The sequence below is a fragment of the Mirounga angustirostris genome, unplaced genomic scaffold (genome assembly GCF_029215605.1).
Source record: "Mirounga angustirostris isolate CCGP_5_RB_7025 unplaced genomic scaffold, mMirAng1.0.hap1 SCAF_5, whole genome shotgun sequence".
Taxonomy (NCBI): Eukaryota; Metazoa; Chordata; class Mammalia; order Carnivora; family Phocidae; genus Mirounga; species Mirounga angustirostris.
Genome location: NW_026991713.1, coordinates 20143665 through 20162589, shown reverse-complemented (window position 1 = coordinate 20162589; position 18925 = coordinate 20143665). Strand labels below are relative to the sequence as shown.

The 18925-nt window shown below is 39.4% G+C and overlaps 1 protein-coding gene across 2 annotated transcripts in view; it reads left to right on the top strand.

Moving 5' to 3' along the window:
• UTP20 (UTP20 small subunit processome component) overlaps positions 1 to 18925 on the top strand; it is a 101888-nt gene that overhangs the window by 19043 nt on the left and 63920 nt on the right. For both annotated transcript variants that reach the window (XM_064590741.1, XM_064590740.1), the window contains exons 13-22: positions 378 to 533; positions 676 to 764; positions 2288 to 2393; positions 4089 to 4239; positions 5101 to 5163; positions 5930 to 6088; positions 7385 to 7461; positions 10126 to 10205; positions 10439 to 10679; positions 14954 to 15139. In XM_064590741.1, coding sequence (XP_064446811.1) covers positions 378 to 533; positions 676 to 764; positions 2288 to 2393; positions 4089 to 4239; positions 5101 to 5163; positions 5930 to 6088; positions 7385 to 7461; positions 10126 to 10205; positions 10439 to 10679; positions 14954 to 15139 — 1308 coding nt within the window. The remainder of the gene's footprint in view (positions 1 to 377; positions 534 to 675; positions 765 to 2287; positions 2394 to 4088; positions 4240 to 5100; positions 5164 to 5929; positions 6089 to 7384; positions 7462 to 10125; positions 10206 to 10438; positions 10680 to 14953; positions 15140 to 18925) is intronic.

Here is an 18925-nt window from a genome sequence, read left to right as displayed (position 1 = left end):
GTTCATTATAATAAATTACCTCTCCAGTTTTTAAAAATATGTCCATCAGCAGAATGGACAGAAAAGAAGGAATCTGAATGAATCAGAAAATTCAGAAATAATGCATAAAACTAGAAGAGACTTGCTTTAAGTTATGAAGCAAATTAAAATAGAAAATAGAAAAAAGTAGAACCAAAGGCATCGAAAAAGCCTCTTACCGAAAATCAGTAAACGACTCACATTTTTTTGTTATTTATATTCAACCACCACCACCAGTTCCCTCCTCCCCACAAATCTACCACGTGTGGAAAGGAACCAGTTTTATTTTAAACTTCAGAGGTCAAGAGGGATTATGTTCTCTCCTCTTTTAAACATTTGTTTTTCTTCTCTTCCTTCAGATCCTATTTAAGGCAGAAGAAGACCAGATCCAAGGAAGGAAAAGAACAGACCCCAGTATTGGACCACCTCTTATCTATAATTCAGTTACCCCCAAATAAAGATGCTACTTACCTTTCACATTCTTGGGCAGCCCTTGTCGTGTTACCTCATATTAGGTGAGAAAATAAACTGGTTAATTGTGAAAGAGATACTTAGCATGCTGATTTAAGCGTTTATTAGCCCTTCCTTGCTATTCCCTGAAAAGGCCACTGAATGCTGGTTTGAACTTTTCCCTTTGTCTCCCGGCTTCTTGGACAGACCTCCTGAGAAAGATAAGGTGATACCACTAGTCACATGCTTCATAGAGTCACTCTTCGTGAATGTTGACAGAGGCAGCTTTGGAAAAGGTCAGTTACAATCCCCATTTGTTTTCTTCTGTCTTCTCTGGCACGGCCAAAGTGACTGTAAACACATGGAATCCTAGAGAATAGTGCTAACATTGTGCTCTGACACCACCCCCTCTATGGTAATTACAGAAAAAATAGGGTAAGATGGACATGTGGCACTTGTGTGTCACAGCGTGGCACCCAGGTGAGGGCAGCTTGAGCACAGGCTGAATCTGAGGACGAAGTGTCAGAGGGGGCCATGGTGTCTGAGACCCCTTGTTTTCAAGTCCAGCTTGCGTCTTGTTCTCCGTCTCCCACGCACACTCTGTATATGCCTTATATCCAGACACTGTCATTGGCTTTACCCTGAGCAAGATACTAGCCTGCCCTGCTCAAAACACCCTTTCCTGTTGTATACTTGAACACCTCCTCTCACTAGCCTGAGAACAGCAGTTTGAAAGTAGGTATTTTGTTTCATTTTAGTACAGTGTTTCCTTTCTAACATTGTGTATAGTAGTTGTTCGTTCATTTAGATATTACTGCGCTAGGTTCCCTGTTAGATACTAAGCAGACACATTAGAGAATAAAGTAGACTCATCACAGTTCAAGTGCTCAGTAGCCGTATGTGGCCGGTGGCTACCATACTGGACTGCAGCTGCATATCAGCCCAAGTACAGAACATTTCTGTCACGGCAGAAAGTTGTATTGGACAGCACTTTTCTAGTACCAAGAGCAGGGGTTGGCAAAATTTTTATGTAAAGCACCAGATAATAAATATTTTAGGTTTTCATATTCAGTCTTTGTGGCATATTCTTTATTGTTTGTTTGTTGTTTCAAACAACCCTTTTAAAATATAAAAAGCATTCTTTGCTTGCAGGCCGTATAAAAAACAGGCTACCTACAAATCTGACTTGTGAACCAAAGTTTGCCAGCCTCTGGTCTAAGATTAAATGAATATCTAATTTATTTTATTTTATTTTTTTAAAGATTTTATTTATTTATTTGACAGAGAGAGACACAGTGAGAGAGGGAACACAAGCAGGGGGAGAGGGAGAGGGAGAAGCAGACTTCCCGCAGAGCAGGGAGCCCGATGTGGGGCTCGATCCCAGAACCCTGGGATCATGACCTGAGCCGAAGGCAGACGCTTAACGACCGAGCCACCCAGGTGCCCCAAATGAATATCTAATTTAAAAAAATAATTGATTAGCTTTTGAAAAGTATAAGTGCATCTCCTTAAAAATTCTAATTTGGATAATGCCAGTGAGTGGGACCACCAGTTTTTCTTCTCATCTTAACTGATGAAACATACATTTTACTCTCTATTTTTTAATATATTTTTCTCTTAAGAGACCTGAAATACAAGACTTGGGAACCTTCTCTTTTCAGTTCCTTCCTGTTACATTCTGACATTTGATAGATGATAAGGATGCACAAATTCACTTTAAGAACTTCTATAAATAGCAAATATTAGATAAAGGAGATGTCTGGTAGTTATTGTGTCAAAGGAATAAGTTATGTAGTTTCTCCTGTTTTTCTGCCCTTAGGAAACTTATTTGTTCTTTGTCAAGCTGTAAATACTCTGCTAAGTTTGGAAGAATCTTCTGAACTTCTTCATTTGGTTCCTGTGGAACGTGTGAAGAATTTAGTATTGTGAGTAAATATACCTCCCATTTATCTTAATCACAAATAAAATATAAAAGCTTTTTTTTTTTGAAATCTTGGGCATAATGAAAGTCCTTGTTTTGATCTACTTTATACCTAAGTTGTATTCGTATTAGAAATGTATTACTGATTTGAATCCTTAACATAAGTACAGTTTTTACACAGTCTTTAAATGCAGATTCTTCATCTTTGTGGAAAGGTATTTTACCATGTGTGTAAACTAGTGTTGTAGGTTGTTTCCAACCCTAACATTGCACTCTGTTGACCTTCTAGAACTTCCTGAGTTGTTCCAACATACATATTTCTACTACATTCATTCTGTCTCAGCTTGACACGATCACCATTTCAGAACACTTTCCTGTGGTCCTTTTACTACATACCAACACAACCCAGTTTTTCCTTTTGTTTTTGTAAGTTGATGTCAGCCAGCTCCCGACTTTGGTATAGCACTGGGCTGTTACCAGAAAGCCGTTTTCTACTCAGCTCAGCCCCTTTCTAAAGGTCACACCTTTTGAAAACCTGGTAAAGTAGTTGATGACTTTTTCTGTAGTCTAATCCATTTTATTTTATTTTAAAGATTTTATTTATTCATTTGAGACAGAGAGATACAGAAAGAGCATGAGCAGGGGGAGAGGCAGAAGGAGAGGGAGAAGCAGACTCCCCGCTGAGCAGGAACCGGAGATCATGACCTGAGCCAAAGGCAAACCCTTAACCACCTGAGCCACCCAGGCGCGCCTAGAGTCTAATCCATTTTAGTCCCATTTCTTTTTAAAACAGATTTATTCATTTCCTTCATTCAGTAAATACTCATTTGCTTTTCTCACATACCAGGCCCTTTTTTAGGCACTGGGAGACACAGTCAGTGAATGAAACACAGAAAAACCCTGCCTTCATGGAGCTACCATTCTAGCAAGAAGAAACGCTGAGCAAAATAAATAAGTAAAATGTATAGCATGTTAGACAGTGGTAAGAACATTAAAGCAGAGTCGGGATAGGGAGAGTCTGGAGGTTGGGGACAACAGTTTCAAATAGGGAAAGCCTTACCAAGAATGAGAGAGACATTTGAGCAGAAGCACAGAAGCAGCAAGGGAGTAAATCATGAGGGATGTGGGATCTGGGGCTCTCTGCGTTCCTGACCTGGGGAGACTTGAGTGTCACTGCTGTAGCGGGTGCCCGGCAAGGAGCTGTTGTGCAACTTTTTTCTTGATCGCAGCACCAAGCCCACCTCCAACAGGCATATTTCTTGCATGGAACCAAAACTGGGGGTTCCAAGCAGTGGGAATGAAGCTGCTTTGTTGGCCTGTGTGAGGCCATCTCGGCCATCTCAGATCCTCCTTGAGATATGTCCTGATAAGAATGAATAAATAAATGGAGACACATTAGCTTAAGGTAGGTGCCATAGCTTCTGTGCTCTTTCCCTGAGAAAAGATCCCTCTGCAGCCCCCACAGAGATAGGATGTATGTGAGTGCTTCCACCTAGCTGTCTGTCGTCCTCGAGCAAATTACTCACTGTTGCAAGGCCTCAGATTCTTTATCTCTAAAATGACGCTAAATGTCCACATAAAACTTTTACCTGGTCCCTCTTACAGTTTCTTCACCAGTTGTGGTTTTCTGTAGTTTCAATTGCAGTCCACATACTCGACTGTGTGGTGCAGGCTGGGTCCAATACATATCTCGTTGCAGAACATTTCCTTTGGAGCCGTCGGTGTTGCTGTTAGCCGATCTCTATTATCAGAGACTATCCTTATGTGGCTGCAAAGGGCCACTTTCTGAGGAAGCTTTAATGGAATTATTTCCCAAGTTACAAGCAAACATTTCAACCGGTGTATCCAAGGTAATGGTGTTTTGTGATGTGTCCTCAGTCTCTCATCTTTTGATTCTGTATGTATTGCCAGTGGTTGTCAGAGCTCCTTCATCAGAAGATGCTTCTGTGGGATGATTTCTGTTTAAAGCAGTGATTCCTAAACACTGACCTACAAATTGACTGCAGCAGGATTAATTGGGGAGCTTAATAAAAATACAAATTCTGGGTTCTCACAGGCTAGAATTCTGACTCAGTAGGGCTGAAACTGAAAAAATCTGCATAGTTTTTTAAAGCCCCCGAGGTGATTCTGCTGTTTGGTCAGGTATACAGAAATATCTAAATACATTACATACGAATAAAAATCACTAATTGCAACAGAATTGTATACTTAAACAGATTCTTTGCACTTATTTACAGAGATGCTTGTAGTGTCATAGTTGAAAGAAAAACATGGTTCTATGGGCAACTTTATCTTCTAGTCTTATCTGGTCATTAAATTATTCCATATACTATTTGAATAAGGTGTTGGTTGGTGTCTAATATGAAATAAGGGATAGAATAACATGTATCTCTCTGATAGTGGTATATTCTTAATTTTATAACACTTAGATCTCACTGGCTGTAAATCAGTTTTGTTTTTTTTTTTAAAGATTTTATTTATTTGACAGAGAGAGAGACGGCAAGAGAGGGAACACAAGCAGGGGGAGTGGGAGAGGGAGAAGCAGGCTTCCAGCCGAGCAGGGAGCCTGATGCGGGGCTTGATCCCAGAACACTGGGATCATGACCTGAGCCGAAGGCAGATGCTTAACGACTGAGCCACCCAGGCGCCCCTGTAAATCAGTTTCTTATGTGTAAACTTTGGAACTTGAAACATGCCTTTTCCTTTTCTAGATTCGGCTTTTGACAATAAGGATCCTAAACCATTTTGAGCTTCGACTTCCAGAATTGATGGAGGTATTTTAACTGTTAATTTGGATAACTTTTTAAAAACATAATTCATTTTTTAATTTCCAAAAAGACACTTTTGCAGAAAATTCAAACACTGTTGTGTAAATATCTATCTTAAAAACTGAAATTTTTGTTGTAATTCTTACTCCTGCCCACACTGAAAATTCACAGGTAATTGGTGAATATTCTTTCAGGTTTTTTGTATCCACATGTATAGTTTGAACAAATGGCATCATGGAGGTTTTGCCACATCAGCACCTCGAGGCTTACCTCATTTCTTCAGAAGTTTAAACAGTATACCACAGTTTAAAATATCTTACATAACCAGTTCTCTGTTGATGGATGCTTAGGTGGGTTGTTCGTAATTTTTCAGCTTTTCCAGTAAAAGGGTAGTGAACATCCTTATGCTGATACCTTTGAATAGGGAAATATTCCCATAATGCAAAGTACTACTTCTAAAAGTAGAATTGTAGAGTGGTATATATACACATTTTTATTTCAACAAATGTGGCCAGTCGATTTCAGTCATTTTGAGAATTCGTTTCCTGTTTTTTACTTGTCATTTCTGTGCTAAACATTAATCTTAAATTATCTACCAAAAAGTAAATACTATGAGGAAAAATGAATCATTTACCCAAAAAAGTGTTGCTTATTTAATTTAAAACATTAACATTAGCCCAGTTTTTCTTTTTTAGATCTTTGGCCACATTTCATGGTCTTTTTGGGAAATTAAAATACTGACCTGCCTCCTTTGTTTTCTCCATTCACTCAGGATGATGGGCTCTCAGAGCGTCAGTCTGCCTTTGCTATATTACGCCAGGCAGAACTTGTCCCAGCAACTGTGAGCGATTACAGAGAGAAGCTTCTTCATTTGAGAAAACTAAGACATGATGTGGTACAGGCTGCAGTCCCTGATGGGCCGTTACAGGAGGTATAAAACAGTGTCCCTGTTTTTTAAACTTAATTTATGCTTTATGATCTGTTTTGCTGGCTTTTGAAAAGAGAAACATATCAAGTAGTTAAAAAAAAATTTTTTTTTTTTTTTAAGATTTTATTTATTTATTTGACAAAGAGAGACACAGTGAGAGAGGGAACACAAGCAGAAGGAGTGGGAGAGGGAGAAGCAGGCCTCCCGTGGAGCAGGGAGCCCGATGTGGGGCTCGATCCCAGGACCCTGGGATCATGACCTGAGCCGAAGGCAGACGCTTAACAACTGAGCCACCCAGGCGCCCCCCCCCAAAATTTTTTTTAAACTAGATAAATCTCCAGTTTTCTTAGATGCTTTGAATTAAATGGCTCTGCCAGCTTTTTCTAAGTGGAAATAATTTACTCTCCTCTGTTCTCCTGAATAGGTGCATGATATGTGAAGGTAGGTAGGAAGTGGCAACAGGAGTACTCAGTGTCAAATTTAAAACTTAATATTCTTCCTCAGTTGTGTTCATGACCTCAGGATGTCAGGCCTCTACCTTTGGTATTGGGGATTTTTCATCCATGACCTTTGAAGATGGATCACAGATCCCTTTGGCAGGAAGGCCGAGTAGAGGCATTCCCTTTAGATCAGAGTGGTTCCACTCTTAACCTGTTTTATATATTACTGTTCTGTATTGTTTCATTTTAGAAAAGGGCTCTGCTGTGAAAATAGTAACAAACACCTCACCTCCAAATATTATTAGAACTACCATTCTATATGATGCCTCCCTAGCACATGGGGATGTGAGTAATAATGATGGTTGTTCTCAAGGCGACCAAGAAAACTTCAGACCCTCTGAACTGAATACTTTTGATGCCTAGTTTTGAAAACTCAGCCACTGCTTGCAAAGCCCCAGCTGCCATTCACAGTGTACTGTCTTGGGTTCCTCGGTATCTGTGCTTTACTGCTTACTCCTCAGGTTTTGTCCTACATGGTAACAGTAAGAGCAGTATTTGGTAGGTGGGAATTTAATCATGAGTCAGGTCTGTTGATTCAAATGCTGTACCCTTTGTGAACATCTAGAGTGAGTTTGAGTACATTTGCTTTAATGATTCTTTTCTGTTAAATAGCGAGTGACGTTTTGGGGAGAGTTGGAAAATTATTATACACTGAATTTTGGATTGGTACCTACAACTTGTTCCTTAAAGCACACGCTTCTTTCCAACCTCTGGTTGTCTGAGTTAGGATATTTGTATTTTTGGGTGTTCTATTGTAGTTTTATTACCAATTTACTAAACTCGCCTCCTATCATCGCAGGTGCCGCTTCGTTATTTATTAGGCATGTTATATGTTAACTTCAGTGCCCTCTGGGATCCTGTCATTGAACTCATAAGGTAAGCATGGGTTAAACGGATGAAGCCGTTATGTTTTTAACTATTACTGCGGAGTGATCAGGCCATTATTCTACTCCTTCTAGGCATGACTTAAATGAATGGGTGTGTATAGTATCTGTAACTCCAGTCCTTTGTGGGACAAAGTAAAGAAAAAGGAAACATCAATTATTTTCTCTAATGCCAAGTTTTTCAACAGTTTGAATGTTCTGTGTATGTTTCTTTGTGCAGTGAAATGACTTTGGAGGACTTTCTCTTTTTACGTATTGTTGTTTTTTTTTACAGTGACAAGATATTATATAATAACTGCAAAATTTTATTTTATATATATTGAGTCAGTGAGCCACACTTTAGTTTAAATTTTTATTTATATTTATATATTTATTAATGTATATTTATATTTGTATTATATATTACATGTTTTTATATACCTAATATATTTTATGTATCTATTTGTATATAGAAAAGAAAATATATATTATAAATATATTCATATTTTTGTATAAATTAATATTTATACTTTATATATTTTATTAATATTTTATGTATGTTGAGTCAGTGAGCCACACTTTAGTTTAAAAATAAGGACTTTTTAAAACCCTAGTTGTCTAAGGCAAAATTCCCTTAGCTCTAAAAAGGACCTTAATAATCATATAGAAAATACATATATTGTGTCTCATATGTAGTCTGTCCTTTTGCAGACATTTGTCTTCAGATGGTCTACTCTGGCTTTTTGTCAGATTAGAAATATATCATGTGTGACTTCTCAGAACCCTAACCATTGGTTTTTATCTGACAGAAGTAGAACAAACAAATCTCTTTCCAATTGGAACCAATTTGTCTGCCTTTTACTGCCCTTTAGAACCATCAAACCATTATGCTGAAAATCAAGGCCTTCCTAACATCAACTTCATAATTTTGTTTATTGCGCTTAAGGAAGAATCTGATATATGTGTTACCAATAGCCCACTATTAAAAATGTTGGTTTCTCAGTTACTGAATGCCTTTAATGGTTCTCCATGGCTGGTAGGCTGTCTCCTGTTGGGTACATTTATCTGTCTGAAAACTGGTTTATTTGTCATGTATAGTCAACAACATATATAGTTCATGTCTTATATAATGGTTATCCACCTTTGCCTAACAATCTGTATTTTGCCCACGGACATTCCTGTGGTCAGAGGCAGTGATGCCTAGGAACTGGAGACTGATCTTTGCTAAGAAGCACTTTAATCTGGGCTGACACAGGCCTCAGAATGCATGAAAAGTAGCCAGGAAAAAGGGAGGCAGGAGTCTAGCCTGTGTCACTATGGAGACTGTCTTCAGGTTGCTGCTCAGTAGAGCTGTTGGCTGAGACCTGCTTAAGAGTCTCTACTGGCCCGTCATCTGTTTAGGAACACAAACACATACTCCACACACACACACTTAATCACAACCAGCTATAGCAATAAAAAGGGTGTTGGGCTGTGGCATTATTAATTAAAGATGATAGATGATATCCAATCTCCAAATGTAAAAAAAAAAAAAAAAAGGCTCTTAGTCCTCACCTGGCCAGGTGCCCTGTGCTGTTCAGGAAAGGCCAGACCTGCTCCTTCAAACTCCATAGTCTGTGACCCCCAAGAGCTAGGGCAAGGCCTTCTCATGCTCCCATCTGGGTGCTGGTGAATGTTGACCCCCTCCTTGGAGTCCATGTGGTCACGCACAGGCCTAGGGGTGATCAGTAAAATATTAGGAACAGAAAAAAAAAATCATATTCTTGGAAAATTAATGACAGAAAGAATATAAACATTTTGAGACTATTGTTGCTAAGATACCAGATTATATAAACATGATTCATCTCTTCAAATTCTGAAAGGTATGTTTCATGTAGTTTTTATTTTGCCTTTTTGTTAACAAGAGTATATTTTAATTTGGTGGAAGAAAAATCAACACTTAACGTTTGCTTTCAACAAACAGTTTTCTCTTAAGTCCTCTCCTTTCTTTACTGTGCCATATTGCCTCATACCTGATGCATGTTCCCATTATTGTGCCTTTAAAAATAGTCTTCTTATAGGCATCTGCTTAGGTTTTTAAAAATATCCTTTAGTATTTTGTGATTATAAAAATAATTCCTCTTCAAAAAGTTAAAAAAAGAATACCATATGGTTCAGTAATTCCACTGCTGGGAATTTACCAAAGAAAACAAAAACGCTAGTTCAAAAAGATATATGTTTATTGCAGCATTATTTACAATAGCCAAGATATGGAAGCAACCTAAGTGTCCATTAGTAAACGAATGGATAAGAAAGATGTGGTGTATGTATACTATGGAATATTACACAGCCATAGAAAAGGGTGAGGTCATGCCATTTGAGATAACGTGGGTGGACCTAGAGAGTATTTGCTATATATGTATATATATACATATATACAGTATTTGTCAAATCACTAAGTTGTACACCTGAAACTAATATTGTATGTCAACTATACTCAAATTAATTAATTAATAATAATAATTCCAGCTCAGTGCAGGCATTTTGAAAAATATAAAGAAGTACAAATGTTGTTTAAGCCCTATATTCAGGGATAACCTAATTAAATTTTAGTTATATCCTTTCACTTTTTTTTTCCTATGTGAGATCTTTTAAAAGGATTATACCACATATTTTGTTTTGTGATCTTTTCTCTTAGTTCTCATGCACACGAAATGGAAAATAAGCAATTTTGGAAAGTCTACTATGAACATCTAGAAAAAGCAGCTGTACACGCTGGTATGTAAGGGAAGTGAAGGGGAGACTGGAAAGAAAAGATGTTGTGTATTTAATTTTTTACTGCTTTAGTGCACATGAATGGGGAAACAAATGAAAAATGAATTATCTTGATAACCTTTGGATATAATTTATTGTTTCCTCATATATTGAGAAAGAAACGCCCTCACTTGAGGAAACACATAGGACAAATGCCAACATTTCTCTAGTGGTTCTGACGACTTTTCACCTTGCAGAGAAAGAGCTGCAAAATGATGTCAGAGACAAGGAGTCCATTGGAGATGAAAGTTGGGAGCAAACTCAGGAAGGAGATGTTGGAGCTCTTTATCATGAACAGTTAGCATTGAAAACTGACTGTCAGGAAAGACTGGACCACACCAACTTTCGTTTTTTGCTCTGGCGAGCTCTGGCAAAATTCCCGGAGAGGGTAGAGCCACGGTCCAGGGAGCTCTCCCCACTTTTCTTGAGATTTATCAAGTAAGTATTCTTTTCTAGGAACGTCCCTGGTGGGGTGTGAAGAAGAGAAGATGCAAAGTTCTTAAGCTCCCAAGTAGCCTGAGTGTTTTTATATGTCAGTATGTCTGTATAGCACTGGCTCTCTCAGAAAACAACTAGTTTTTGTCACCACTTAATTTTACACAAGTCAAAATCTCACCAGCCTATAAATGATGTTAATAAAAATTCCAGGTTAAATTAAAAAAATCTAAAAATAAAAATTCCAGGTTACAAAATAAGAAAGGCCATATTGAATTCAATCAATGTACAAAGCCCTTGTTTCTTGCCCTGTTGTTTGTTGTTTTATTTCCTGCCTGGGGCATTATTTTCCAGTAACGCAAGCCCAGCCACTCTGTTATGAGCCTCCTGATGTTTCCCAGGATGCTGAGGGAATATACTCTCAAAGAATAACAAGAACTTTCTGAAGCATCGTTTTGTTGTGACTAAGTAGGCTGTGTGAGAGTTGGGTTACTTTAAAACTCTGAAGATAAGGGATATGATGTACAGAACAGTACTAATCATTCAATAAAAAGTATGTTTTCCAGTAATACTTCATTATATGGGAAATTGCCATCGGTATAGGTGAAGCAGGCTACAAACCACAACATGCTTGGTTTGTTCACAGAACAGCCAGGAAGTGTCAGTGGCCGGAGCAGTGACCCTAGGAGAAAGTAGTTGGAAATGAGGGCAAAAACTTAACAGGGGACCAAATTGTGTAGGGCCTTTAAGTGATAGTAAAGGACTTTGGTTTTTTTCTCTTAGTGAAATGGAAAGCCATTAGAAGGTTTAAACAGAGGGATGGCATGACTTAAATTTCTTGAGGGTTTTTCTAACTATCATGTTGAGAATAGACTGTAGGTTGGCCAGAACAGAGAGACCAGTTTCAGAGATTATGAAAGTCCAGGCAAGAAATGATGGTGACTTGACCAAGGTACTAGTATTATCTTGTACAGAGTACAACTGATGAAAGGTGGTTGAATTCTGGATATTCTTGGATTTGAATTCAGTAAAAAATATTTTTGAAGGATTACAACCAGATCAGCCTATGGGGTTTGGTCAGCCAACAGATCAGACGTATGGGTGTTTGGGGGGCAGAGGGGCCCAGGAGGGTGAAGGGGAGGAATTGGGGATGTCTCTAAAGTTTTGATCTGAGCGAATGGAAGAAGAGAGTCACCATTTACTGAGATTGGGAGGATTGAAGAGGTTTGCAGATTTGTGGGGAAGATCCGGAGTTCATTTTTAGACGTGTTCAGTTTGGGATACCGAATAGACATCTAAGTAGGAGTGTTAAGTAGGCAATTGAATTTGGAGTTTAAAGCTCAAGGGAAAGGTTTGGCCTAAAGGTTATAAATTTGAGGATCATCAGTATACAGATGATTTTTTTAAATTAAGTGACCAGGAATGAGGCCACACCTAAAGTGCAAATGTAGAGAGAGAACACTTCCAAGGACTGATACTGCTATTTATAGAGGTTGGAGATAAGGAACCAGCAAAGGAAGCCAGGAAAGAGTGACAGAGGAAGAACCAAGACCTCGTAGTATCCCAGGAGCCAAGTGAAGAAAGTATTTCAAAAAGGAAGTAATCAGTTGGCTCAAACGTATCTGAGGCATCAGTCAGATGAAGCATAAGGCTTGACCATTGGCTTTAGAAGTGACCTTAACAAGAGTTGTTTTGGTTAACCTAATAGGGATGAAAGCCTGATTAAAATGAGCTTAAAAGGAAATGAAGAAAAATGAAAACGAGTATGGACAGTTCTTATAAAAAAGAAGCAGACAGGTGGAGGGAGATGTGGGAGCAGAGAGAGCTGCTGTTGCTAGGTAGCTATGAAAGATTTAACAGCATATATTTGTATAACGCTGGTTTGAATGAAGGGGGGGAAGATTTGTAATGCAAGAGCAGGAATAAAATGGCTGGAGTCATGTTTTTGAACAGTTAAGAGAAGATAGGATCCAATGCATAAGTAGAAAAGTTTACGTGAATAATTCATTCTGGCAAAGGTTATAAGCGAAAATTCAGGCAGGTCACTAGATACCATGGTGGAAGAGTAATGATTTTTTCACCTGATTCTTCAGGCTTTAATTTACTTATAGAATGAAAACAGTGATATTTAGCTTCGTTGCTTTGTTTTGAAGATCATATAATGTTTATCACTTGTTTTGTGGAGTGCAAAAAGCTATACACTTGCAAGCTAGGACTAATGGTGTTAATAGGAAATAAATTTCTTACCATGTTAAGTTTCCAAATTTTTCCCTAAAGAAAGAAGTAGATTACAAATGGATTACTAGAGATGGAGAGAGGAACCGGTGAAGAGAAGTGGTTTCTGAATTTAAAAAGACTTAGAGACTAAAGATACACAATTTTTTTAAATATTTAAAATTAGTTGGCAATGATTACCTATAGCAAGTACTTTTATATAGGTGATCCAAACTAATGGAATACTCAAATGTCACCTTTAATTCCAACTTTGAAATATATTATGGGCTTTTTATTTTATTTTATCTTATTTTATTCTTTAGTTTTTGACTAGAAATTTGTATTTCAAAACCTGTTTCAAACCAGTCAGTATTAGAATTAATTTGTGAATCCCTTATAACCATTCTTTTTTTTTTTTTTAATAGATTTTATTTATTTGAGACAGAGAGAATGAGAGACAGAGAGCATGAGAGGGAGGAGGGTCAGAGGGAGAAGCAGACTCCCTGCCGAGCAGGGAGCCCGATGCGGGACTCGATCCCAGGACTCCAGGATCATGACCTGAGCTGAAGGCAGTCGCCCAACCAACTGAGCCACCCAGGCGCCCCCTTATAACCATTTTTTGAGCGAACCAAACCAGAAGCAGGAATCACTAATGATGACAACAGTGTCCCGATAATAGGTGACATCTAATGAGTACTTGCCATGTACTAGGAGCGCTCTTCTAAGCGCTCTGTGTGAGTTCTCTCACTTAACGTATGGAGAAAAGGTTTAAACAAATATGTCCTATATGGCTAACTGAGTGTTGAGAATATACTAGGGTGTCATGAAGTGGATGATGGTATGGTGTATAAGTGACACAGCAGCTTGGCTCATTTTAATCCTCACTCATCCGTTTTTAATGTGTTAAGTGCTAGATCCTGCTGGGTGACAATACAAAGTCGAATATGGTGTATCATCTCAACTCTCCAGGTGTCGTCTAATGTGTATTAACCTGGAGTTTCTTCTGTGTGTTGATTGGGTGCTGTCTTCACACATGTTACTTTATCAGTATATTTTTAAGTGCAGACTTTAAAGTCTGTCTGATCAGTTTCCTTACATCCATAGCCCAGTGCCATGCACAAGACAGACAACAAATGAATAACTGTTGGATGAGTAAATTAAAGTGACACAAAACCAGTGCACTATATGACAGCCTTCAAGATGATATTTGTTACTTAAAACAATGGGCCACAGGGGCGCCTGGGTGGCTCAGTTGTTAAGCGTCCGCCTTCGGCTCAGGTCATGATCCCAGGGTCCTGGGATTGAGCCCCACATCGGGCTCCCTTCTCAGTGGGAAGCCTGCTTCTCCCTCTCCCACTTCCCCTGCTTGTGTTCCCTCTCTTGCTGTCTCTTTCTGTCAAATAAATAAATAAAATCTTCGAAAAAACAAAAACAAAAACAATGGGCCACAATTAAAGGGATGGAATTTAATAAAAATAAATGTGAATACCAATGTGAATACCACAAGCTTAGTTTAAAGAGACAGAAGGGAAAGACTTACTGATTTTCATTGCCTGGACATTCAGTTTGAGTCAGTGTCATGTTGTGACTGCCCCCTAAAGCAACAGAGTTGACCATTCCATCTGTCTTACCAGACCACGTCCAGAGGACTGAATTTCATTGCGGCAACTGTATTTGCAAAAGGACATTGGCAGAGTAGAATGTGTCTGGTGGAAAGTGACCAGCATGCTCTTAATGCTATGCTTTAATTAATTATTTAATATAATCCAACCCTACACTGTCTTCCCCAGTTATGGTTCCAGAAACAGGGTGACTGATTCCAACTCCGTCCAAAAGGGACTTTTCAAATATTTTCAACAGTGCGATTTTAAAAGTGTAACTGCAGTTAGTGGTAGTTTGTCAGATAGGGTACTTAAGCGGGGCTGAATAAAAAAGAATAATGTGAGGAGGCTTGGCTGAGGTGCCGCTGAAGACTGCTCAGTGCGTGACTCTGAACCATGGCCGTGCATCCGTCTGTCATAAACAGAATGAGGACATTTCGGCTTCATCTCTTTCCACTGTAGCAATGAGTATTACCCGGCAGACCTTCAAGTCGCTCCAACCCAGGATCTGCGAAGGAAAGCCAAAGGGGAGGCAGCAGAGGAAGTAGAAGAGGAACCTGCTGCTGGAGATGCCGAAGAGCTGGAGGAAGAAGCGGTGCCCATGGATGAACCCTCACAGAAGAAAAAGACAAGAAGAGCTGCAGCAAAGTAAGTTCAGCGTTGCTGAAAGATCACAGATCCAGGGTTCTAGGAGAAATGGGATGAGACCTCTGATGGCCTGAGTGTGACAGAGCCTTGGACAAGATGAACCACCCAGATGATTACTTACATAAGTGCTGTATATCCCCCGGGGATTTTCTTAACTTCCTGTCTTCAGAGTTTTTTGGTTGCTTGTTATTACTAATTTTTTCTTAGTTAGCCTCAGACTGTTAGAGTTGGAGGGACTTTGGGGTCATCTAATCATGTCTTTTTTACAGATAGAGTATTGGGCCTGGAGTGGTTGAATGCTCTTTGACCTTTCCCCTTCACTTTGATGGCACCGGGTGTTATGTTTCTTTGCTAGGGGACCACGTAATGGAACATCTCTTCTCTTGTAAATAAACTGCGTCAGCACTTTTACTTTGCCTTTTGACTTCTTGCCTGGTTGCCTTTTTTTCCCCATGCTTTTACATTCTCTTTACTGTCCTGTGGGTTGTTCATTTACCTAACTTGTTAAGAAATCTTAGAAAAAGTAGAAGTGATCAGGCTTTCAGAAGTTCCTGCAGCTTACTTGAAGACTGTCTGAATTGGGGCAGCAAGGATCCAGTGTATTGGTGCTTCCATGTTATTTTAAAACTTCAGATCTCAATCTGATACGCCCCTTTGTTGAGTCTTCCCACGAACCATTTATTGGTTCATTCAGCAACTGTATTGATTGCCTTCTAAGTGTTGGGCTGCAGGGGCTCCTGGGTGGCTCAGATGGTTAAGCGTCTGCCTTTGGCTCAGGTCATGATCCCAGGGTCCTGGGATCGAGCCCCACATCGGGCTCCTGGCTCAGCGAGGAGTCTGCTTCTCCCTCTCCCTCTGCCTCTCTCCCTGCTCATGCTTTCTCTCTCTCTCTCTCTCTAGCTCTGTGTCTCAAATGAACGAGTGTTGGGCTGCAAAGATGAAGGGTACTTAGCCTCCACTACGCAGGAAGCAGTCTGATGCCTGGTCAAATTTTTTTATAGAAGTATTTTTAAAGGAGTTCAAGGATAAGACAAATAAACAACAAAAAAAAACCCAACGTGTTACAGGAACATACTAAAAAATGACTTAATTCTACCACAAAGAGAAGACTGCTACAGAGGGCCCCACTGAAGCTGAAAGATGAAAGTCGGCCAGGCAGCTGAGGCAGGGAAGGACTCTGCAGCTGATGGAAATAGTGTGTAAGGCAGAGGGGCAAGAAAGAGCATGGCCGCGCGTCCTGGAACTGTAGTTCTTTCTCTGTTTCTACCTGACAGATCTCTGAGCGTTCTGTCCCCTGCTATCCCTCTCAGACAAAGATCACGGTTTTCTTCTTCATGTACTCAGCAAATAGCTAGCAAAAGATTAGTCCTTGTCTTCGGTGAATAAATGAATAAACTATCCAGTCATGCCTCATCTTTCTCACACCTGGACCTTTTCTGTGTCCTTCCCTCTTTCTGCTGTGCCCTTGCCTCATTTCTGCCAACTGAAATTCTACTCATACTTCCAGGAACAGTTCCTGTACTACTTCTTCACTGAAGCTTTTCCTGTCTTCTAAACTGAAAGTTCTCTTAACTCGGCTTCAGACTTTCAGAAGAGCCATCCATGCTTCTATCATGGTGCCTCTCCTTGCCTTGGATATTAATTTTTTATAGATCTGCTATGTAAATCAGAATGTCTTTAAGGATAAGGTCCACGTCTGTAGCCAAACTTAGAATATTGCTAACATACACCATTGAAAATGTGAGTAAATTGGTAATCACATTCCTAGTGCCACCTCAATACATTCATAATCCCAGATTTATAATCCATCATGGAATATGCTTCTCGCTGGCAATTATTTATTGAAAACATGTAAATTGGCTCCTGTTCTTTTTGGCTCTTTTTTTTTTTTAAATAGGCTCCACGCTGGGCATGGAGCCCAGCTTGGGGCTTGAACTCACAACCCTGAGATCAAGGTCTAAGCTGAGATCATGGGTCAGATGCTTAACCGACTGAACCACCCAGGTGCCCCTCTCTCTGGCTCTTTAAGGCTACCTGGCTCATAAAAATATAATAAATATTGGGGGGGAAGGAATGGATGTTTCAAAAGAAAGTCTTAAAAGTTTATTTGTAAAACTGCAAGGACTCAGTGTTAAGTATGTAGGGACATCCTATCAGTCAGAGCTCTCCAGAGAAGCGGACCAAGAGGATGAAGGAGTGTGTGTATGTGTGTGTGTGTGTATATAAACAGATTTATTTTAAGGAACTGGCTCACGTGATTATGGGAGCCAGCAGGTCCAGAATTTGTAGGACAAGACAGCAGGCCGGAAAGTTAGGCAGGATTTGATGCTGCAGTCTTGAGTCCAGAATTCACAGACTAGGATTTCTATGTCATGGTCCTGTGGCAGAATTCTTTATTCTCTGGGAAACACCAGTTTTTTCTCTTCAGACCTCATGGATGAGGCCGATCCACATTATTGAGGGTAATCCCCTTTATTTAAAGTCAACTGATTGTAAATGTGAATATCTACAAAATACTTTAATTGCAACACATAGATTAGTATTTCATTACATGTAATTTAATGTTATAATTAAATATTGTAATTTAGACAGATTGACACATAAGACTAACCATCACAGGCATTTAAGCTAAATATAAGCAGAAGTGCTACCTTAATTTCTCTATCATATGTAGGAAGGTCATAACTTCCAGATTATTTTCTCTCTATTAACCAGTAAGACTTTTACAGTTTTGCATTTTTTTTGCCCAGGAGCAGAGAGGCATATTGTTTACTAAATTCTTAGGAGCAGAGGCCCCATAACTCTTGTTTTTTCGTTCAATCCTTGCACAAAGTCCAGATCTTGTCTTTGTCAAGATGAGGAAAATCAGACTCGGAAGCGTTCAGTCACTTTCCCCAAAGTCAGTACCACACACGCAGCTTGGTTTCTGTCTCTCTTCACTTGTCCCTGCTTTTGTTCTTGAAATAGGCAAATAAAATCTCTCCAAATTGTAACCACTTATTCATTCAGGGTTTTTTTTTTAAAGCCCTAATACATCTTATGAGTTATACACAGAGAGAAAACAGTTTGTTTGCCAAGTATTTTTAAAGCTCCCTGGAGCCTATGGATTAAGTCAAGCGAGTAATTGTAGTGGAAGCTCTCTTCTTGACCTCTTGCAGTGGATGATGTCATTGGCTTGGAGTCACATCTCCATATTTAACTTCTGACGACAGGGTATTCTTTCTTCTTCCTTCTTGGTAAGCAAGAGCTATGGTTATCCAAATATGGACCTCTCTTTCCTGACATCAGTGTTTATGTTGTATGAAAGTGAGGAAGAGGGCGCCTGGGTGGCTCAGTCGTTAAGCGTCTGCCTTCGGCTCAGGTCATGATCCCAGGGTCCTGGGATCGAGTCCCACATCGGGCTCCCTGCTCGGCGGGAAACCTGCTTCTCCCCCTCCCACTCCCCCTGCTTGTGTTCCTGTTCTCGCTATCTCTCTCTCTGTCAAATAAATAAATAAAATCTTTAAAAAAAAAAAAAAAAGAAAGTGAGGAAGAATGTATTTTACCACCTTTCTGTCTACTGCATAGAAACCAGACAAGGAATCATTCCAAAAATTATCTGTGTTCAGCTTTGCAAATATATCACTGTTCTGATTACTTTCTTTCTGTGTCTGGTTTAATTTAAACCATTCTGTGTACATCCTGAATGATTTTCTGGGGTGGGGAAGCCTGGACTTTAGGGGAAGGCCTGCCTGAGATACAGAATTTCTGGAGAATAATTTCTGAAATGCAAATAACTAAAACTTG